The 24,016-nt window shown below is 43.0% G+C and overlaps 1 protein-coding gene across 5 annotated transcripts in view; it reads left to right on the top strand.

Moving 5' to 3' along the window:
- dlg4a (discs, large homolog 4a (Drosophila)) overlaps positions 1 to 24,016 on the top strand; it is a 69,554-nt gene that overhangs the window by 15,637 nt on the left and 29,901 nt on the right. For 2 of the 5 annotated variants that reach the window (XM_030362271.1, XM_030362269.1), the window contains exon 1: positions 2,018 to 2,132. The exons of 1 other annotated variant lie outside the window; for it this stretch is intronic. In XM_030362271.1, the coding sequence (XP_030218131.1) occupies positions 2,091 to 2,132 (42 nt within the window). In that variant the 5' untranslated portion in view covers positions 2,018 to 2,090. Of the gene's footprint in view, positions 1 to 2,017; positions 2,133 to 11,184; positions 11,577 to 24,016 lie in introns of those variants that run through there. 2 more of the 5 variants (XM_030362268.1, XM_030362267.1) reach the window with 1 other exon arrangement.

Below are 24,016 nucleotides of genomic sequence, written 5' to 3'. Positions count from 1 at the left end.
TTGCATTGTGGAGAGACTGATGGCCGCCATGTTGTCCTCTCTAGAGCTGGAGCACCCTGCCATGAAGGAGTGGTTTAAGGTCACAACATGACGTCACACAAACGGGCCATGGAGTGTCACTCCCAGGTTACATAGCAGTTTGAACGCCTGATCCAGTGTGAACGAGCCCTAATTGGGTTCAAACAATTGTAGTTGGTGCAAGCTGGTTCAAGCCAGTCAACATGGCTCCAAACTGGTTTAAGTTAGTTTAAGCAGGTCAAAACGGGTCCAAGTTTGTACAAGTTGGTTCAAGAAGGGCCACATGGGTGCAAGCAGGTTTGGCTGGTTAAAGTTGGGTCAAGCAGGTCCGAACAGGTCCAAGCTGGTTTAAGCTGGTTCAAGTTGGTTCAAAAAGATCCAGATGTGTCCAAGTTGGTTTAAGATGGTTCAAGTTTGTTGTAGGAGGTCCACATTAGTGTAAGCAGGTTTAAGCTGGTTCAACCTAGGTGAAGTAGGTCCAAACGGATCCAAGATGGCTTAAAGTGGTTCAAGTGAAAACGGATTCAAGCTGGTTCAAGCTGATTCAAGCTAGTTTGAAATGTATTCATTAATCTGGCTTTATATTTGATTGAAATATAACATATCAATAAGGAAAATTAATAAGGGAAAAAAAGCAAATTTCAATAAGAGACCCATATTGTGTTTCTTTTACATGAGATCTACATTATATACAACGTTTTACTTTTTTCACTTTACCGAAGCTGCCGAGACATGAATCCATTTCAGCATTCCAGAACCCAATATGTTTTTTTTACATTCCAGGCACGCAAGAATGTGGGATAGTTCTGTTTCCCTGCCAAAATATGCAGTGGAGTGATTCAGCGAATCTCCTGCTCTGTTATTAGTTAGGAGTGCCTTGTGACACGGCACCAACACAAACCATCACTCAACATGCATTCATATAGATATATTATTCAGTAGCTCCATTCACTGCTTCAATAGGTCCAGGCGTAAAAAAGGAAAACCTAAAACAAACTGGTTGAAATGGTTTCTTGAAGCAAACAAACAGAACTCAGATTAACTTGCAAAGTTATTCTCCAGTGACTTCCTGTAAATAAGATAAGTCGTGTAGTTGCATATGTTGTTGTTGTTGTTTGTTCTTCTAACAGCTAGAGACTGAAACATCAGTGGTGTTGCAGGGCAGCATCTGTGTTTTGGGAGTGACAGTCCCGCTTTGGGATTCATGTGTACTAGAATCCATTAATCTGTAGCCTATCCCCCCCCTCTTTGGATAATCTTCCACTTTTGTTCTGGGAATTGTAGTTCTATTTTTACATCTCTATCTCTATGTTGTTCTGCTCATTGTACAGGTGTGACGTCATCGCACCCAAATGCATGCATTCAGAATTAGCCTTGTATGGCCATATCCTTGTCAGAACGTTTCCATGGCTTGTACAGAGCAGGTGTAGGAGCAGTTGTTTAGGAGGGGAGGTGCATGTTGTACGTGTGCTGGGGAAGAGTTGCTCCGTATCCTGTGGGTGTGTTGAAAAGGGAGCATACAGAGGCAGTCATCAACACGCCTGTAGATTTAAAACATACAGGTCTCTCTCTCTGATTCTCTGTCTCTTTCTCTCTCTTGTTCTCTCTCTCTCTCTCCCTCTTTCACCCTCCCTCCCTCACCCGCCGTGACAAACCTTCTCTATGAGTCACGGAAGCCTCCCTCTCTCTCTCCCACCCTCTTCCTCTCTCTCTAACTCTCTCTCTCTCTCTTGTTCACTCTCTCTCGGCTCTGAAAAACCATTCCCTTTGACACGAAGATAATATCCAAAACCTACTCTGGCGACGAGAAAACTCGTCCAATTCTCTCAATATCTGCTACGACATCCCCCCCGCTCCCTCTCTCTCCCTCTCCTCCCCCACCCCCTCTACCTCCCCCTCCCTCCCCTGCCTTCCACATCTCTCTCTCTCTCTCTCTCTCTCTCTCTCTCTCTCTCTCTCTCTCTCTCTCTCTCTCTCTCTCTCTCTCTCTCCCGTTTCTCTCCTCTGTCTCTCTCTCCTCCTGTACTGCGGGTGTCTGAGAGCCGGGGATTTTGTCCTCCGTCTCTTGGCTAATGAAGGGCCGCAGTAGCATCCCTTCCCTCTGTCCGTGTGTGGTAGGTGGCTTTACCTGTATGTACCCTGCTCTGCTGTCTGCTGCTGTCCTCCGCTTGCTGTGTTGACATGATGAGCGAGTCTGCTTCGAGGCTCTGGTGGTGGTGGGGATGTCTGTGTGTGTATGCACCGTATGTGCGTGTGTGTGTGTGTGTGTGTCGGTGTCTGTCTGTCTGTCTGTCTGTCTGTCTGTCTGTCTGTCTGTCTGTCTGTCCCTGTGTGTATGAAACAAACGCAGTTGTTCCATATTTCTGTGTGCGTGTCTGTGTGTTTGCGTGTTGGGAACACGGTTTCTGAGATGGAGATGTGGCTGTTGGCGTGTGGGTTGTATGTTCATGGTTATTCATTTGGAGGCGTGGAGGGGGTGGGGGGGCCGGGCACATGTGGGTGTGTATGTGTGTGCGTTGTTCCGCTCATCATGTGTTCTGCTCATGTGTTCTGCGTGTTTGTATGTGCACAGAGAACTCGTGTCGGACTTGTTGATTTTTTAATTATTTAGCTCAGCTTCTAAGTGTGCGTTCTTGTTTTGGTTTTGGATTCCATAGGTTTGCTCAACCAGATGTATGCCTGCTTGAACTGCGTGCATAAATGTGCGTAATGTATTTAATTTTATTGTATTCATTTATTCTTTCATACCCAAAAAACTTGTAGGGAGGGATTTATGACTTTCAAGGAATGCATTTTAGATGACGTTCTCAGTTTGAATTAGCCTAATTTCTAGAACTGACTTTTCGTTTATCAACAGTTTACATTTATGTCTATCAGGTTTTTGTCTATGTTAAAGGGTGGCATTTGTGTGTCTATTTACTCGTATGCATGTGTGTGTGCACACGTGTTTGTATGTGTGCACAGACACTGCATCTCTCTCACATGCATCTGTTACGTCTGCACTGGTATGTGTTCATATCTCTAAATCCGGAACTTGTGTTTGTGAGGACGTGTGTTTGTGAGGACGTGTGTTTCCGAGGATGTGTTGTTTATGAGGACGTGCGTTAGCGAGGACGTGTGTTTATGAGGACGTGTGTTTGTGAGTATGTGTGTGTCTGTGAGGATGTGTGTTTGTGAGGACATGTGTTTGCGAGGACATGTGTGTTTGTGAGGACGGGGGGGTTGTGAGGAAGTATGTTTGCGAGGACGTGTTGTTGTGAGGGTGGTTAGTTGTTATGATGTGTAGACATGAGGAAGTGTGTTTGTGAGGACGTGTGTTTATGACGACGTTTATTTGTGAAGACATATGGTTGTGAGGACGTGTGGTTTTGAGGATGTCTGGTTGTGAGGACGTGGGGTTGTGAGGACGCGTGCCGCTCTAGGGACCCATAGTAAGGTAGCTTTTCAGCACGGTTAGCAGTGGAGCTAACATGCTGAAATTGGTCTGAGAAGAAAACCTTTGCAAAAATAATTAAGCCATTAAGGTATTCACAATGAAACCCAAATGCATTGCTGATCTACGACCTTTGAGAGTGGTGTCTGCTAGGAAGACACATTTCCCAGAATATAGAGACACTCATTGTGAAATAATCATTGACTCAATGGTAGGGAGCGGAGTGGTTTCTCTCTCTCTCTCTCTCTCTCTCTCTCTCTCTCTCTCTCTCTCTCTCTCTCTCTCTCTCTCTCTCTCTCTCTCTCTCTCTCTCTCTCTCTCTCTCTCTCTTTGCTGCTTTCTAAACTCATACTCACTCTCCTTCCTATAGTGTTCCCATGAGCACTTGTATAAGCCTATTAAAAGGAGGCTTGTGTTGCTTTAAAGGGATGTAACTGTGGTATGTTGTTAATATGTGAATTGATTCACCATGTAGATCCTACACCAGTTTAATTAAACAAAGCATTCAAACGAAGGGCTCTTCCAATGAGACATAGGTTATAAGTCATGTTTTTAAGCCACTACTCCTACATACCTCTGCTAAGAAAAAGAAAAATATGTGTAAGAATAATGTCTTTTTTTCACTGATTTAAGCGTTTCCAATGACACCTTTAATTTAAGAACAATGTTTATTATTGTCATTACACAACAGAATTAGCTCTCTGTATTCAACCCATCACTAGTTATAGCACTAGGAGATGTGGGCAGCCGTTACTATGACGCCCAGGGACCAACTCCAGGACACTTTAATGTGTTTAGGGTGTTGGAGAAAACCCAAGTGAACAGGTAAATAACAAACTCCTCACAGAGTGGTCCTCTTCCCAGGACTTTCTCATCACTGTGCACTCGTTCCACCCACAAGTTACATTGAGTTGATTTCTCAAAATAATGCTTGATCTGTAGTTACGGTCACTATAATACAAACCTAAGACTATTAGAATGACTAAACTACCTCTTTGTACTACAGCTGAACAGACGTGAGCTGTAAATAATCTGTAAATTAAGAGATTTGAGTATGAACTCCAAACAAACCACAAACAACACTAAACGAGGGGAGATGTGAAGTAAAGGAGAATGAAGCAATAAAACGAATGGCAGGTTGTGTGTAAAATACAGTTGGACAGAAGGGAGAAGCACAGCCATTTTATCAGAAGGACGTGGTTCCTTTTCTCACTTCAGTATCTGTGAAGATCCATCCGAAATGTCTTAATCATATGTAAATGTGATTTTTTAGATATGGAGCTAAATCTGACTCCTAGCGCAACAAGCAAATGCCATGACAACTGTACTCACGCAGGATTGGCTGTGTAATATCGAGCCTCGCTGTTGATATGGCAACTACCAAGACCACTTTGTAACTTGAAAAGTGCCCTATAAATATACTGCATTATTAATAAGTGTATTGGCTGTTGGTGCTACTTTTACTAGTGGTATTACCCGTAGTATAAGTGTTATATTTGTATTAGTATTAGTGGTAGTGTTCTGATTATAATAACGATATCAGTATTGGTATTGTGTAGTGGCGACGCTGGCTGCCATCTGTAAGGTTCTGGTTCGATCCCCAATGTATGAAGCCTAACTGGCGGCAGCTTATAGCAAGAAGCTCCTAACCCCTGCACCTGCTCTTTAATGACATGGATCTGAATTAACTGTAAGTCAACTTGGATTGCCTATGTATTACTCAATCATTATGGTAATATTAGTATTTGAATATTCCTTAGAATAATTCCTTCAACGTTTTGTGATTTGCTCATTCAATAAAAACACTTTTGTGAGGTTTGAGGCAGAGGTGCAACCAGTCACTTTATTATATAAGATACATTTGTTGAGGTTGTTATTCTTGTTGTTCTTGTTGTCTGCATAATAAGCTAATGTTTAGCTGTAAAGGCAACAGTCAAACCGAATGTGTACTGTATAAATCATTACAAACAAACCAAAAATTAAAAATATGTTTTAGCAATGACTAGGAACAATGGAGCTAATGAACGTTCACATTCAATGCTGCTTGATTGGTTTCCCTATCTAGAACGTAGTTTTTTAAAGATCCCATGGCATGCTACTTTATGAATACTTTTATATAGCTGTTAGTGGGCCCCTAATACAGTACTTGAAGACGTTTAAGAAATTCAGCATTGGTGCAGATTACTGCCACTACGAGCCAGTCCCACAATGAGCTATCCACAAACGGGCCGTTTTTTAGAGGGGGTGTGGCCCTGAACAGCTTGCGGCCACGAAACCATGCGCTCATTTTTACAGTGGATGTATCACAATGACGAGGCTCACACCGCTTTTCCCCGTATTCTGTAAATATTCTAGAACACTCCGGGTGCTCCAATGGGAGTCCTGGAGCTCGATATCTAAATAATATAATATTATACATAGATATCTATATCATATAATATATATTATCACGGCAAAAAGCTATGTGCGCCTCCAGACAATATTATTAATCTCAAACGACTGCGTCGGGTTGTCTGACGTCTCTGGTTCTTCCACTTCCACATCAATCGTAGACTGAACCGCGACATGGAGGAGAAAGGGATGCTCGCCCACGATTGTTGACCACGATTGTCTCCCGCCAGAGCCCTGCTTCCCCGCTGCCGAGGCACAACCGCCTTGGCAGCGGGCAGTGGGCAGCAGGCAGTGGGAAGCGGGGCTAAGGCGGGAGACAATCGCGGGCAACAATCCCTTTTTCCGCCATGTCGCGGTTCATTTACTTCAGGGAGTCAACGCCAAAGTTCCTTTCCCCACATTCATTCTCAACCATGGCTGAGATAACCCCCATTCTTCTCAATACCAGAGACGTCAGAGAGCCCGACGTGTTATGCGCCATAACACCAACAGCAGAACGGTTATCCAAATAACATAGAAGTGTACAACACTTTCGCTACAATGTGTGTATTCACACATACCCACACAAACACACACACATGTGGCGCTCGCACGGTCGTAGTTCATTGTCTCATTGGTGGGCCAAATTCTCTGAGTGGGCAAAGGAGATAAAGGGGAGGTACCTTTTCAAAGGCAGAGCAGGATACCTACTGCACGTTTTTCACCTTACACCATTTTCTAGCTACTGAGGGACCACAGGCAGACTAGGGGAACTCATATTAATGTTAGAAAACCTCATGTTAGAAAACATACATGTTCATGCCATGTAACCTTTAAGTTACGGAAGCAGCTCTTTTTAGATGGAGCTGCAGGTGTTTAGGACTGAGATGATTCCTACAACAGAACCTGTTGATACTATGTGCTTAATAGGTATAAACATCAGTTTTGGCAGGGGACACATTGGGTTCCATAGCAGCAAGTGTGAGGGGTGACCATTGTCACAATGTCACACTTGCTTGAGCAGATATTGCAGCCAATATAAAACTACCACTCTATAATATACATCTACTGTATATGAAATATAGTTCTCAAAAAACTCTAGAGATGTTTTAAACATGTACAGTATTTACAGTACTGCACTATCTTCCTACCGTGCAGTGTGAACAATAATTTATGCTATAGATGTATTCATGTATCTACTAGGACTTCAAATTGAATTCTTGATAAACAATACAACACCCTATCTCTTTGATGAGTACATCATGATAATTCTATAATTATGTTATACTACACAGTACAGTACACCGGATATATAACTTCAGTATGTTATACTACACAGTATTACAGTGTAGTACATCTGAAACATAACTCACTGTTTATGGGATACTACAAAGTATTACAGTGTAGTGCATCCGAAACCTGACTCACTGTTTATGTTATACTACACAGAATTACAGTGTAGTAACCCTGAAACCTAACCCTAGACGTTTATGTTAGTGTAGTACATCTGAAACCTAACTTACTGTTCATGTTATACTACATAGTGTTACAGTGCAGAAGCGCTGAAACATAACTGTAGATACGGCTCTGGAGTGCAGGTGTAATCAAGGTGTAGTGGATATCTCTCCCTCCTTCTCCACTGGGACCAGAGAGCATCTTACTCAGCTAAAGCTGCAGGTATTTCCCCTTCCTCCTACGAGGATTGCTAGATTAACCAGCGCTATCCTCTCTCTCTCTCTCTCTCTATTGCTCCCTCTCTCTCTCTATCGATCTCTCTCTTTCTCTCTCCCTCTTTGGCTCCCTCCTTCTCTCGCTTCCTCTCTCTCTTTCGATCCCCATTTCTCTCTCTCTCTCTCTCTCTCTCTCTCTCTCTCTCTCTCTCTCTCTCTCTCTCTCTCTCTCTCTCTCTCTCTCTCTCTCTCTCTCTCTCTCTCTCTCTCTGTCTCTCTCTCTTTGGGCTCTGTTGGTAAATCTTGCAGCATTTATTATTACCATTCTGGGTCTGAGTTGTAGTCGAGGACCTGGGTGTGTTCAACTCCAGGCCGAAGGTCCCAGGTTTGATCCCCCAGTGTGCACAGCCTAAGAAGCTGTAGGCATCCTTGAGCAGGATGACCCCTGGCTGCTATACCGTCGCCTAAATGTCAGCATCAGCATCTAGATTGTACTGTATGTGGCGTTGGACAGAAGAGTGTGCTGTATAGTGACTAAACCAAGACAAAGAGCAGGGGCTCCTATATAAATGCTATTGGTGGTGATAAGGGATCAGGGTGCTCTGCTGATTGAGTGGAATGTTTCTGGGGGTCCCCCCCTCCCATCCCATCCTTGCAGATGTTGTCATGGAAACACACTGGTTCTTTTTTTTGGGGAGGGGGTTCTCTCCCTGTGCTGCAGTGGAAATGTGAACTTCTGTGTGTGTGTGTGTGTGTGTGTGTGTGTGTTTGTGTGTGTGTGTGCTCATTGTATTCACTATGGGAGCCCTCTCTCTTCTTTACTGTGAGGTAAAATAAAAGCTGCCTGTATGCTGCGTATGACTGCAGTTGAAAGGGATGTTTGTGTGTCTGTATATATGTGTGTGTTTGTGTGTATGTGTTTAGTTGTGTTTGTTTGGTGGGGTGTAATCCCAATACATGCTTAAAGCTGTGATTTCAACCAAAATGACCTGGAACTGTTAGTCCCAGGAACTACATTTCAGGGGATTAAAAGGTTCCTTCAGCCACTTGTTTCTGCGGTGCAAAGATCTCGGCAAATAAAGGTCCTTTTACATCAGGCACATGAAGAATAAAGGACTTGGAAACGCAGGAAATACCTAGTAAGAACTTTGATGATGCAAATATCGGAGCGTTGTTTCCATTCAAAATAATGTAATGTAACAAATTGTCCTGTAAAACAACCTTCATGAAATATTCTGCTGTGATGTCTAGTAGTCGATCTCCCCTGTTTCTCTGTGGTCGAGAAAAACGTAATTTGAAGTACAGACGTTCATATGTTCACATGCTAGGCTGAATGGCCTTCAACCCACACATCAAAAGTTTGGCCTTTCTGCACTGGTTGGTTCAGGTAACAATGGCTATAGCTCTGACTGAGACTCACTTAACACTTAAACACTAGCTTAAACACTAGCTTAAACACTAGCTTAGCTAGCTAGCCACTCCTTGACCTTTGACCAGACAACACTATACATCTGCACTTGGACGAATATTCTTTAAATGATCATGATTCCAGCCATTTGTCTTAAGTACTTCAACATAGTATTTATGTATAATTGAGAATTTGGATTTCTGCAAGTTATAATGCAGCCCTAAGGCCCACTTTAGCAGACCAGTGTTTCATCAGTGGTCATTTAAAAACACTATCTGGCTCCAAATCCAAGCAGTAGATAAACAGCTGGGTGTATGATTTGGGAAGATTTGAGCAGTTCAGACAGAGAGAGACAGTGACAGAATGTCGCTGGCAAGTGTGTGGCCTACAACACTAGTGTGAATGTGTTTATCAACTGGTGCTGCAATCACTGAAATACACACACAGACACAAACGCACGCACGCACAAACACACACATACACACAGGTGCGAGCACACACACTGTCCATCATTATGGACTTTAAAAGAATCAATTTCCTGTTTCAGACCTCTAGCATATCTTGATTAAGCCTAACTGTAGTTTTCATTATTAGATATCATTAGATTGTTTATTCATATTTAAATTTGTACACAATGGACACTTGATGTGTGTCCCTTCTTTTCTAGTGTAATGGTGATTAGAATCTTTTTTCAATAAGTATATGAGCATCATATTGGCGTGTGTGTGTGTTTGTGCGCGCACATTTGTGTGTCTATTTTGTGTGTGTCTGTGTGCCTGTGTCTGTGTGTGTTTGCGTGCGTTTGTCAAGTGTCTGTGGGTGTATTTGTGTGTGTGTGTGTTTGCGTGTGATTTTGTGTGTGTGTGTGTGTGTGTGTGTGTGTGTGTGTGTGTGTGTGTGTGTGTGTGTGTGTGTGTGTGTGTGTGTGTGTGTGTGTGTGTGTGTGTGCGTGCGTGCGTGTGTGTGTGTGTGTGTGTGTGTTTGCGTGCGTTTGTCAAGTGTCTGTGGGTGTATTTGTGTGTGTGTGTGTTTGCGTGTGATTTTGTGTGTGTGTGTGTGTGTGTGTGTGTGTGTGTGTGTGTGTGTGTTTTTGTGTGTGTGTGTGTGTGTGTGTGTGTGTGTGTGTGTGTGTGTGTGTGTGGGGGGGGGGGGGGGGGGGTCCAAGTGGTTCTGGCGGATCGATCAGAGCGCTGACGTCACCCAAGTGCGCTGCGCCCGACTCCGCAGTCGGTCCTGAGATGAATGCACAATATTTAAATAGCGGCCACCTGGTGCTATCTCGCCCCCCGGTGGCTCATTCTGTCATCACACGCCAAGAGAATCGATTCAAAATGAGGTACTGATGAATGTGGTGGAAGTTATGTCATTGTGCCCAGTTAGGACCAAAAAGGCGGTCTCTGTAAGCAATAACTAGCTATTTATCCATGCATCATGCTTTGATTAATCTATATATCTATAGGCTATATATATTTGTATAGGCCAACACAAATACAGAATTACTGTGTTGGTTTGTTTGTAGGCCTACGTGTTTGTGTGTGTGTGTGTGGGCGCGTGTGTGCGCGTGTGTATGTCTGTGTGTGTGTGTGTGTGTGTGTGTGTGTGTGTGTGTGTGTGTGTGTGTGTGTGTGTGTGTGTGTGTGTGTGTGTGTGTTTGTGTGTGCCTTAATTGATTAAGTGAAACTACAGCTGGATGATGGATAAGATTTGGTATTATATTTCATATTAACTGATATTTTGGAGTCGTTCAATACTGAAGGAGACTGCTATGATGACTCTTCAGCACCATGGACAGATCCTCCATGTACTCGCTACTAGTCCGAGAGGGGACGCTGTTCCTCAATACAATGCTTCACTGTAAGTCATGTTGTGACCGTGCAACGACTAGACATCCATTTACAATCAAATATGCTTATTTTTGTTTTAGTTAGTTAGCTAATCTATTATTCATTTTATTCCTCGTAATTTAAACCGAAAGATTTCCTTTTAACATGTCGTACATGTACTTAATTGATTGGTTCCCGATCATTCCAGCCGCGCATATGTTACACACTTTACGGTCAATCAAATCAAGCGAAAGAGAGGGAGTGAGGAGAGAGGGATGGGGGACGAGGAGAGTGTGTGTGTGTGTGTGAGAGAGAGAGAGAGAGAGAGAGAGAGAGAGAGAGAGAGAGAGAGAGAGAGAGAGAGAGAGAGAGAGAGAGAGAGAGAGAGAGAGAGAGAGAGAGAGAGAGAGAGAGAGAGAGAGAGAGAGAGAGAGAGAGAGAGAGAGAGAGAGAGAGAGAGAGAGAGACGGGCATTTGACAAGTAGTGATTGTGTTGTGTAGACTTACGTTCACGCCGCTTCACCATGAGATCATAGACCTCATTCACCATGTGCCATCAGACCGGTTTAAACTTTAAAGACATCACTGAGCTGAAGAAGTTTTGCGACTATTCGCTAGTTACGGTCAAGGAGCACCCACGGCTTTCTCCTTGGAGAAGCGGTTCACGAGCTCTCTGGTTTCCCGCTTCTTCCGTCCTTGCTGTGGTTGCGCGCGGTGAGCTCTTGTGCTCCATGGTCTGAGCAGGGCTGATGTCGTCGCTACCTCTGAGGAATTTAAAGTGTCTTTCGCCCGTGATGTGCCAGTGTAAGGTCATCTGCAGCAACCGAACCCTCTCGCTCATGTTCGGGTGCAAGGTAAGCGTTACACGACAGTTTTCATCTCAACGGCAGTGGTGGCGGTTAGGTTTATTCGTGTGTGTGTGTGTGTGTGTGTGTGTGTGTGTGTGTGTGTGTGTGTGTGTGTGTGTGTGTGTGTGTGTGTGTGTGTGTGTGTGTGTGTGTGTGTGTGTGTGTGCGAGTGGAAAATGCAAATTTTAAAAGAAAACTGTAGATGAGTCGCAGTGAAGCAAAGGCCTATGAAAGAAAGCAGTGTGTTTACGGGATTTTCAAGCTATTCGGGTGTTTTTGTTGGTTCCGGTGGGTTCCGGGCGATCACCGGCTTCCCCTTCAGTTGTAATCGGTACCGTGGTCAGTGATCACCGTCTACTAACTAAGGCTACTTACCGATTTTTGCGTATGCACTCATCGTCTCACCGCATTCTACACTGCTATCCCCGTTCTCCACTCGTTGTGAATGCTGATATAGACATGACCCATTTCCAAAGGCCATAACTACTACTACCGTCAGCTCATTGAGACGTACACATGCATGCCTACAAGAGGTACATTTTCAGCCATTTGTGCTGCACGCGTCACATGTTTCACGCTCGTCTTATCTAATCGCATTGAAGTAATCTGATCTGAGTCATTGGCGTTATGCTTTGCATCTCAGCAAACTGAATTGCATTACTTTGTGACCTTGGGGAAAACAGTTTGTTGCTTGTTACTCCAATATCCATCCATCACCTCTTTCCCCTATGCCTGCTTCTTCTGTCTGTGTTACAAGAGACGTATGTGTATGCCGTTTTTGAACGTGGGATATTCCTTGTAAATTATTAGACCTTTGCCAATGTATTGTTTCAGCTGTTTTCTCTTCCCACATTGTTTTTCGAATGCATCCGATTTTGAGCTATATTACAACTGTGTCTTTTCGAAGCTTATGAATCATCTTTGAGACAAGAAGGGGTTCTGCATTTTTAGTAAATCAAACAAACCTTCACCACTACTGCTCTGAATTCTTCATATATATACAGCCCACGCCCCACACCCAGCCAGCCTTTATGGATTAACACTCGATAGTGCTCCATCCCCCTGTATGTGCACAAGATGATTAGATAAGTATCATTTATCATCTGAGTGGTATTGTATATGAAATAAAACCTTCATCGACATAGGGCATCACCCCAGTCCTAACAATCGAATTGTATTATGGTTTAAAGATATGCTCTTAAAATGATGAAAATTTAGATTATACAAATCTGTAATTATAATAATAGTATTGTTACATGTATTGGTCCTCAGGCCTCAGTTGTACTGTACTGTTTATAAGTTGTAACTTAGCAATTATTTGGATGAATACAAATATAATTGTGATGTATAATTAATAATATTGTGTTGAAAAACCCATGATCATTATTATCGTACGTGATATATCAACACTTACCACTTGTGTATGCGTCCCTGTTCCAGCAGAACCCCTAACCCCTAACCGTTCAAGTCTTTCCTGTACAAACCTGAGAAGTATTAAGGTGATAGTCTTATCACCTCATAAAGTCCTACTTTCCCTCATTCTGACAACAGAATCATGTACCATGTGCATTTCACCAGTATTCTGGTCATTCCCATCTCCTTCATATATGCTCAATGCATTTAAAGATATTTACTTTGGAAAATAATAAGAGATATTGAATTCAAACCTCCTATAGTTAGGAGGATTGGAACATTTATAGATTGGAAAATCTATAAATGCAGTATTGTAATTGACTATAAGACTGTTTACACTGAGAGGTGGTGGTTGTGAAACTGATAACAGGCAGACAGCACAAACACACACGGGTGGATGGGGGGACTGGGTGGGTTAAGATAAGGCACTAGAGAATAGTTCCAGAACCTGGGAGCTATGGAGAAGGCTATGTCCTCACAACTACCAAGATTGGACTTTGTGGTGGAGAGATGGCCAGCTGAGGTGGATCTGAAGGAAGGAGACGGGTTAAAAGGGGGAGAGGAGTTCAATGAGATATGGGGGAGCCAGTTGCTGAAGGGCTTTGCAGGTGAGGACAAGGATCTAAAGTTATCCTAGTTTGCATGCCTGGGAGGCAGGGGAGACGGTAGTGCCGTGAATGGTGAGGGTGGGGTTCTGCTGGGCGGGGACTTGGAAACAATAATGAGGTGTTCAGTTTTGTCACTGTTGAGTTTAATGATCTTTTGTTGTTGCGTCCAGTCTTTTAGTCTGTAGGGGGAATGGTGCCGATGTAAATCTAAGTGTCATCGGCATGGCAGTGCAATCCAGGTTGGAATGGTGGTGTCTGTTGAGAGGGTTGATAGAAATGACGAAGAGGAGTTGGCCAAGTACAGAGCCTTGGGGATCGCCTTGTGTGACTTTGGATGAGACCGAGGAGTAGAAATGAATAGAGATTAAGCATGGTCTGTTACAGGACTGGAGTCAGCTGAGTGCAGTGCCTTCAATACAGAGGCCTTCAAGTCGAGTGAGCAAGATGTTGTGGCTCACAGCATCGAAGGCTGCACTCAGGTGGAGGGCGATGAGGATGTTAAGGGCATCGGTGTCAGCGGAAGTGATGAGGTCGTTGAGTTATTTGAGGAGTGCGGTTCCTGTGCCGTGCGAGTGGGCAAAATCTTGACTGGAGGGGTTCAAATAGGTTAGTGCAAGTGGGTTTGGAGTTTGGAGTGTGGAGACATTAGGCATTCCAGGGTTTTTGAGAGGAACGGTATGTTGGAGCCAATAGGAGTTCATTCAGGAAGGATGAAGGCTAGTCGTTTTTTGGGGGATTGGGTTGACAGTTTCAAAGGCGGAGGGAACATTCCAGGGACGGTGAGGAGTTTAAAAGGTTAGTGAGGTAGGGGCATAGTATAATTAGGGAGGCAATACTTCAGCAAGGGCCCACCAAATCCTTGCCATCTTGACGGTTGTCTGTCCTTTGTCTGTGGCCCCTGGTTGTGTACCTCTATCTACTTTGACGTTGCCCAGACAACCGTCTATGGGTTAGTACTTTACCTTTATATGGATGGATCCCCAACTTAACTTTAATCTCACTGTACCCCTTTTTCGCCTTTGTGTACTCAGTGTATCTTGACATTGAGCCTAATCGGCAATGTTCTTGTAAAGTTCAGCATTCATGGTTCAGTTGCATTTGAGTAATAATAATACATTCATACAATCCATTAACAATATCATGTTATATTTTCAGTGGAGTACAATAAGCATCCAGGTTAAAGTCTTTTTGGTGGGATTCTGCTGTCAGAAGATCTTTGTCCAGCAGTAGGTGTACCGGTTGTTATTTTTATTCAGGCAGATATTGTTACACAGCAAAAAGTGTCATGTTGGGAGAATTATATATTTAGCAAAGTATCTTGGCAGCCATCTGAGTTTCAAACAATGCAGAAACGACCAAACCAACTTGGGTTTGCCCAGGTTGAGTTGCGACAAAGAGAATGATCCCAATTAAGGATTTATGAGGTGCTGATCGATAACGCTTCAACCTAATATTCTGATCAATGATCAGCTTCCCTGGGGAAGCTGCTTACTCATTCACCGGAAGTGTGAGCAGTGACCGTCCCATTCCTAGGAGCATGAGGTCTGTTCCATAGCAATATGAGGCCTCAATGTTGCCATCCAATGATATACAGTATATTACATTTTGTGGGAATGCTTTTATTCAAAATAATGTCTTACAATATACCTTATTCACCGAGCGACCATTGTGTATGATTGGGTGCAAATGGAAACTAAACGGAAATGCATCGGAAACGCTTATGGAGTGGGGAAATCGAATTAAAAACAATGCAACCCACCAATATGGCCGCTAGTTGAATAAGGTCTAAGCCATAATTATTGGTGGGCCGCGGTAGGAATAGAACCCCTTAACCCTGGTCGTAGTTGTTGTCATCATGCTCTACAGGTAGAGGAAGACAGCGATGTGAAGACCTTTTGGTTGCTTTCCTATTGATAGGAGTCTGAAGACAACTTGTCAGTCATCGCTAAGTAACCATCTCACGTGAAGAAGCCCTTGTGTCCTTTCATGTTCGCAGCACTGGCTGTAAGGACATGTCCTCGGCCCCGTTTCCATCATGGTACTGATATTCTGAGTGTTAAGAAGGGAACGAACAAGCTAGAAATACAAGCCTGTACTGTAACAGAAATAGAGGCTATTATGCAGAGAGTGACTTAGTTGAAATATTCCAGATGTCTTGGTCGGGGAAATGTACCTCACTTCCATGTGATTCTCTGATTCTGCTCCGTTATGTAATACTGTATAGCTGTAGGAGCGGGAGCGGTGTGCGTGCAGAGATTTACTCATTTAAACAGGCTGTTCTCAGACAGAGAAGTGCTGACAATGAGAGCCGTACTGTTTAGGCTGTACGCAAAATATTAATGTTTCTTTGCATAACTGAATCGGTTGCTGACATCTGTATACTGCTCCTTTTAGGGTTTGTGAAAATAGTTAATGCTCCAAGTACCAATGTTGTTGAAGCTGTGTGGAGATCCTGTTGTGTTGAATGCGTTGGACTTGCACATTTGAAAACACCTCGAGTTCTGAGGCGGTTAGACTTGGTTTCTTTCTCTCGTAAAACAAATCTATATCCCTGAAGCATTAGTATCAGCCAAGTTGTGTGTATTTTATGGAGGCCTCAAGGAGGCGAAAAGGGATTTGTTTAGCGGCTGGAGATCAGCGTTCTAGAGGACATCGATGCTTATTGGGAATTGATCTGCCCTCGCTGTGAACTATGACAGAGCCCGGCGGGATGTAACGCTATCTTGTGAAGCTCTGGGCTCGCGCTGGCTTAGTATACTGCTGCGTCCGCACTCTGAGACGCATCCATGTCCTCGCTGAGAGCAAGAATCTGCTTCGTATGGAAAAGACCCCATCACCCCCTCACCCGCTACCTCACAACCATTTCTTGTTAAATTAAAACTTAAGATCCAAGCCCTCTATTATACCACGCCTCAGATATTGTAATTCTATCACTACGTGAGTCTCACAAACTTAATTATGGCCCAGTGAGTGTCAGTGTGTTGGCCAGCAAGTGTGAATCTTTGTTTGTGTTGTGTTTGTGTGTGTGGGTGTGTGTTAATTTGTATGTGTTTGTGTGTTTGTGTGTTTTTTCTGTGTTTGAGTGTGCAAGAGAGAGAGAGAGCAATTCAATTGTACGTGACCAATTAGCAGGTTTGCATTATGGACCAGTCATTTATTAATGTGCTTCCACTTCCTTTCTGAAAAAAGCCTGTGAAGTGTATGAACAAAAGAAGTCGACGCTCTTGTTAAGAAGGACCGGCTTGTCCAAGCGGCGCCCAACTCAGGACCAGCGCAGGGAAATGGACCTGTCCTCCACCAGGTTCCACTGGGACTCCCATTCAATACGTTCTAGCAAGAACCAGCCCAGGCGCTCCTCCTAGTACCACCAGTATGTGTTGGTAAGGGCCTGGGGGTTCTATCAAACATAGAGACAGACTTTAAGACTGCTTTCCAGCAGCCGGTAATTTTCCCCCTTGTCGGGCAGTGGTGCAGAACGATTGGGGGATGTATTGTTTAAGCAACACATGTAACGACGATGTGAACCCCGTACGACAGAAAGCAAAGCAAACAGAAAGAACACATTGAAATGGATAACAAATGTATGTTGTCGGATGCAGAACACATGACAGTTAATGTCCTTTTACACTTTATGTCAATCATATAATTACAAATCATGGAGCTGCATCGAACTGTACACACACGACACGATTTCCGTTTTGTGAAAAAGCGGCATACATTTAATTGGCAACAGGGTAGATTCAGTATGGCTTTAGTTGCGAATATTGTCCCCAATGACGATCAAGTATCTTTGTTGTCGTCGCCATGGTCACTTGTTGAAGGCCATGTCGGAGGTGTAGGTATATTTAAAAGCCTATTTACGTTTCTCAACGCACGGTATGCTTATTGAATCCCTACCGGTAAACAAAATTCATAGACCTATAATTGTTGCTGTCGGTTACATGCATTAGTAATTAATCACAATAGCAGTTAGCAACATTTCATAGTCTGATAATGTTGATCTCTGCTATATGAATTGAGCATTCATCTTGAAAGCAGTCGGCGCTCAAAGCCAGTGTTTACTTGCTATGCAGTTCACGAATATTGCTTTCTTTTTTTTTTTCATTACGCGTGCAGTTGTATCTACAACAGTTTCGTTTTGGATGCCAACTTTCTCCAAAAGTGTGGGTAAAATACTGTTTGGGAACAGGGAAACACTATATTACACTTGGATTAGAAAGTTTAACTCCCATCGTATTAAACACATAGGATATCTTGGAGCCTTAGCTCGTCTCCACGAGGCTATGTTGGTTGAGCATTGAATCGATCAATCCTTTTCATTATTGGAAAATGCCAAAGCTGCTGAGGTCAATTGTTTTAACGTGACAATTTTGACTGCGTTTGTTGTGCTTTTCTCATTGTTTATTCGATATTCGCCTGATGTAAAATTACTTTTGACAGTTTGCATCCATAATTGTGTTAGTGGTGTGTGCGTGTGTTGTTTTATGGATTGATGGAAAATTCTACTCTTTCAGTGTTAATGTAAAGTAGGATTAGAAGGAGGGAATAAGGATATTTATTTTGATTTTGATTTTGCTTTCTTTTTCAGTTGTTTGTTAATTACAAAATAATGTTTCCTAGAATGTAATTCAACCAATAAGTAAGAAACAATTTGAATTTTAATTAAAGTCAAACATGTATGTGTTATACCAGAGCATCTTCGCTCAACTCCACATGAGCTGGAGGAGAACAGGACCCAGCCTAATCAAAGGGCTGCCATTCCACACCTTGTTATTTTCCCCCTCTTTTGCAATCAAAGCTAATTATTTGGCATCATTTTCGACCCCCACATCGATCCCTTTGAATGCTGAAACAGGCCGTTAATGTGCTAGCGCACCGTCCCACTCTTGCTGTGATTCTCGTGCATGGGAAATTATTTGATTAGATTTCATCTGTGTGCTGATTTGAGAAGCACCTGGAATGGAGAGGCAGGGTACCGGCTAGACTTGCAGACTTGTGGTGCTTATGGATGTTTATCTGGATCCTATATATAATGGATGTATATAGGGGGCTTCTTGCCATCACCCTAGCAACTCTGTCTTGTTTGAGTCTTTGTCATTAGGTCGCAAAACGATATGTCATAGGTTTTATTTTCATCTCATGTTTTTACATGACCATAAAATAATACACAGTGAAAACCCCTGCTGTAATATGGTGTAAGAAAAAACTGATTATTTTGTTAGGTGAAAGAGTAAGGACTGGAGTTAGGTAAATTTATTTACGACTGCTCACACTGCTAACGTAGAACGCAGAATGTAGATCTTAGAACCTAGAATGTAGAACGTGTTGTTTAGATGGGAGGATAGGTGTCTAACGCAGTTGTTAGGGCTTGTGTTCTATTAACCCTAACCCTAACCATAATAGATTATGATTACGATTACGATTAGTCACGATATCAAAATCACGATAATCTGCTTGATTATGGAAAAAATCATATCCCGATTGTTTTGGCCAATATGGAAATCACGATTATTCAAACGATTATTTTTGAGTTTGAAAACACGATGCATTTATTCAGCATTTCTCTCCCAAAAAAACACTTTGCAAATGAGAAATTTGAAATTTCCCATTAAGAAAATACACAAAATGTTAAAATAAAAACAAAAAGAATGTACAAATATGTATCCAGCTGTTCCTATAAAACATTTAATGAATGAAATATATACTTAATATACTTATGTAAGATAATTGCACAGCCCTGTTCTATGGTGCTTTGGTCCAATTCTAAGCCATTCAATTCGTCTTGCTCGTCACAAACCATACTAGAGTCTGGCAAACGACATACTGCAGTGGATGCTATAGGCTGTAGTTGAGTTCTTCATATCCATCGTCAGTATCAAATTAAGCACATGCATTCTCCCTCCAGACAGCAAAGCTGACACAGTTCCTTCACAGGAAATAATAGGCAATTTTGGCAACTTTATTTATATAGCACAGTTCATAAACGAGGTAGGCCAAAAGTACTTACACTTCAAATCTGTAAAAGCTAAATACTACAAGCTATTTAAATCTCCCACAAGGTGGGGAATGACCAACATTGGAACATTGTTGTGGGTTCTTTTCTGATGTAATTAACTAAATGATCCTTCCCGCTTTCTTAAACTGATGTTATTTGTGCGCTACTCGATTACCATTGCTAACAGCCACAGATAATTGCCCCCTTCTAACAGGCGGTTTATTTCGCTAGCTACCTACGCATATGTAGCTACCAGTTAGCGAAACCCAAACCTAAACAAATGGTCACCGATACACCCAGATACTTCCAGCACACACAGCTGGAAGGTACATTTCCCAGAAAACAGCAACACTACCAAGATGTTTCTAGAGAGTTGTCGGTATATCATTCGTATGTGGCTTTCTGACTCGTTATCTCAGAAGGTTGCTCTCAGAAAAGATATCCCCCCCGCCCCCCATCGACTGCGGCCATTTTTCTGTCTTCCCATATTCCGTCCCTCTCTCTCCCTCTCTCTCTCTCTCTCTCTCTCTCTCTCTCTCTCTCTCTCTCTCTCTCTCTCTCTCTCTCTCTCTCTCTCTCGCTCTCTCTCTCTCTCTCTCTCTCTCTCTCTCTCTCTCTCTCTCTCTCTCTCTCTCTCTCTCTCCTCTCTCTCTCTCTCTCTCTCTCTCTCTCTCTCTCTCTCTCTCTCTCTCTCTCTCTCTCTCTCTCTCTCTCTCTCTCTCTCTCTCTCTCTCTCCCTCTCTCTCTCTCTCTCTCTCTCTCTCTCTCTCTCTCTCTCTCTCTCTCTCTCTCTCTCTCTCTCTCTCTCTCTCTCTCCCTCTCTCTCTCTCTCTCTCTCTCTCTCTCTCTCTCTCTCTCTCTCTCTCTCTCTCTCTCTCTCTTGCTGTTTCAGTGTAATGTGAGCCGGCCAGCATTGTCTCTGGCAGGCCTCTGCCACCGAGCCACAAACTCTACTCGGCTACGGTTGCTAGGCAGCTGGTCCTGGAGACAGGCGCCAGCACAATCACCCCCCCTGTCCTCCTCCCCCCCTCCTCCTCCTCCTCCCCCCCCTCCTCCTCCTCCTCCTCCACCTCCTCCTCGTCCTCGTCCTCGTCCTCCACCTCCTCCTCCTGGTTCCACTGCGTCCGCCTCCTAAAAAGTGAAAAAGAGGGGCGGTGGAGAGAGGGACATAGCCATGACCCCCCTGAGAGACTGTTTGTGCACGCAGTCCATTCACATCTGTAGTGCTCTCGATTATCGATTGACAACGCTGGAAAGATTTGAGTTTAGGCTGTTTAGAGGAAGAAGAAAAAAAACTCAAATCCCCAAAGGCTAAAAAACAGTAGAGGAGGATTTCACCTTGTGGTTGTTGGACCGTGGTAATTACACACAGAGCTTGACCTTTCCCTTTCTTATTAAGAGTGGGCCAAAGTCTTTAAGACTCTGTCCAATAAAAGACTATAAACATGTGACTGTACTCTGGACTGTACCATTACCGTTCTCTGACTGTAATGCTCAGATTGAACAAACACTACTCACAACCGTTCTACGACTACGGCACTTTGATTATAATTCTATGAATTTACTATACTACGAATGTACTATGAATGTACTACCACCATACTATGACAGTACTGTACTATGAATGTACTACCACCGTACTACGACTGTGCTGACAGTACAGTTGTTATACGTACAATGAATGTATTGTGCTATGAATGTACTACTAACACCTTACTACGACTGTATTGTAAAATGAATGTACTGCCACCGTACTACAATGTATTGTACTATGAATGTACTGCCACCGTACAACAACTGTATTCTATGATGAATTTACTAACAGCGTACTACGATGCATTGTACTATGAATGTACTACCACTGTACTACTATGAATGTTCTTCCAGTGTACTTTCCCTGTACTACCGTACTACTAGAACTGTACTACCACTCCACTTCTACTTCACTACCACTGTACTACTAGTCTGGGACTACTACCACTGTGCTATGACTGTAAAAACAACTGTATTACTAGGAGTATGCAAACACTAGAGTCCTAGTTTCCTACCACTGTACTACTGGGACTGTATGTCCACTGTACTACCACTGTACTACTGGGACTGTATGTCCACTGTGCTACCACTGTACTACTGGGACTGTATGTCCACTGTACTACCACTGTACTACCGCAACCATCTTCCTTGTGCGGTCATTACTACGGATGGACGGATTTTCCACATGGCTTCACCTCAGCGACAGAACCTTGCTAATTGGCACTGAGTCCAATGAACCCAGAATACCCCACTACTCTCCCCTCCTCACCCCCTAAAACCCCCACCTCTCATGTTTGTAGTGGAAAATTCTGTTGTGTGTGTGTGTGTGTGTGTGTGTGTGTGTGTGTGTGTGTGTGTGTGTGTGTGTGTGTGTGTGTGTGTGTGTGTGTGTGTGTGTGTGTGTGTGTGTGTGTGTGTGTGTGACCATTCTGTGATATCTAGCCGTGATGTGTGACCTACCATGTGTGCCTCGCGCAGTGGGCTTTGGCATGGCGCCCAGGTGTGGCCACGTTATTATGGGTGGATCGGGGGGGTTCCCATGACGAAGCGGCCATGCTTCTGTGTGTGTAGCGGCATGAGCCGTGGTCAGGTTTGCTTTGTGTTGGCCATGGAATTCATAAAGGCACACAAGCTACAACATATATCATCTATACGCCGTGGGACATGTGTGGGCTAGTTGTTGAGTGTGTGTTTGTGTGTGCGTGTGTGTGAACGCTTATTACTATTGATTGTATACTGTGGTTTATATGTTCAAGGTTTGTTTTCCCACTGGTTCAAACTCATAGACGGTTTGGTTTGTGAAACATGTAATATTGAAACATATATTTGTGTTTGTGTGTTTGTGTGTGTGTGTGTGTTTGTGTTTAAGTGCAAGTAAAATTGTTTTCACTGTTTATTTCAGTGTGTGTGTGTATCACTCCCCTACCTTTCTGATCCCCCTGCTTGCCTATGTGTGTTTGTGTGTGTGTGTTACTCTCTTACCTCTCTGAACTCTTGCTTGCCTGTGTGTGTGTCTTTGTCTGTGTGTGTATGTTTGTGTGTTTGTTTCTCTCCTGCCGTTCTGAACTCCGCTTCCTTGTATTTGTGTGTGTATTTGTGTGTGTGTGTGTGTGTGTGGGTGGGTGTGATTGGGGTCGACCGACCAACATTTTTTTTAATTTTACCAAATTTACAATAACATAAACTCCCCCACAAAACTTCAAAATGCCTTTAGGTTTCATTGAAAGAGAATTATCTTAAAACAAAATGTGCACGGAGCTCGGAGCAATATTTCTTCAATTAATAAATGTTAATGCGTAACTAAATAAATAAACATAATAGTTCCCTGCAGTTTTTATAAAGTAAATAAAATATAAATAAATATACTGGTAAAATGTAAAACTGTAGGTCAATTTTGGTCTCTTTTCTTGAGTGCATCCATCTGCAATGAGGATTTAGAGCGAGAGAGAGTTAAAAGGGTGGTCGCGAGCTGACATATGCTTAATGCACGAAATGCTTCATTTTAAGGCAAAACAGCTCTGGAAAGCCTTGAATTAGTTTCCATTATGTAACAGGAAACCTGTCATTCAAAACTAGGCTACTTCATATAGCTGAATATGTGGGCTACAATATATAGAGGTTACTAATCACCTCTGACAACTGAACACCATATTTGCAGGCCATATATGGATTCATAGGTCATAGATGCAGTATCATTCTGTCTACAGTCTCTGCCAGCAATATCCTGCACCTCTTTACAAGAAAAAGAGACAGAGATCGCTTTGGGACAAACTTCATTGACGTAACTAACTATTCATTTGAATGCGATAGCTCGATCGCATTCAAATGCTCTACGAGACGCTTTTTTAACCAGCTTCTTTAGACCATGGGCTAACACGTAAAAACACAGAGTCATACAGGTCACTAATGTTACGTTCGCAATGTGGTTGATAAAATAAGTGCCAGTTGCACTTGCAGCAACGTTACTCAAAGATATAGCTATTAGCTAATACTAGATCAATCAATTATTAAGTTGGTTTGGTTAACTGCATTTCCCTGCCTCAAAGTGAATTATTTTTGCATTTTCGGAGGTTGAACTGAGGAACTGGGCAGGCCTGTTGTCGTATGTATTGATCATAAGATTTGTGTTTTTGAAACATCGAGGATAGAGGATTGGGATGCTTATTGCCATTTTGTCAATACCTGCTGCCTGACCTTTGAAACAAAGCTTGGCACACTCACCAGAGCTCGAGTCGGCAAATGCCTTCCTATGTGCCTGTCGCTGGTGTAGTGTTATGAATGTGTGTCAGGGTTTATGGATTTGTTGAAAAATATAGGTACTGTGTAGAGCAACCCCTCGAAGAGTTAGTTAAAAAAGATACAACAAGGCTTCTGGGGCCTCTTTTCTGTTGGATGAT

This window comes from Gadus morhua, chromosome 7, assembly GCF_902167405.1.
Source record: "Gadus morhua chromosome 7, gadMor3.0, whole genome shotgun sequence".
Lineage (NCBI taxonomy): Eukaryota > Metazoa > Chordata > Actinopteri > Gadiformes > Gadidae > Gadus > Gadus morhua.
The sequence above is the reverse complement of the archived record's forward strand: the minus strand, read 5'-3'. Positions and strand labels throughout refer to the sequence as shown.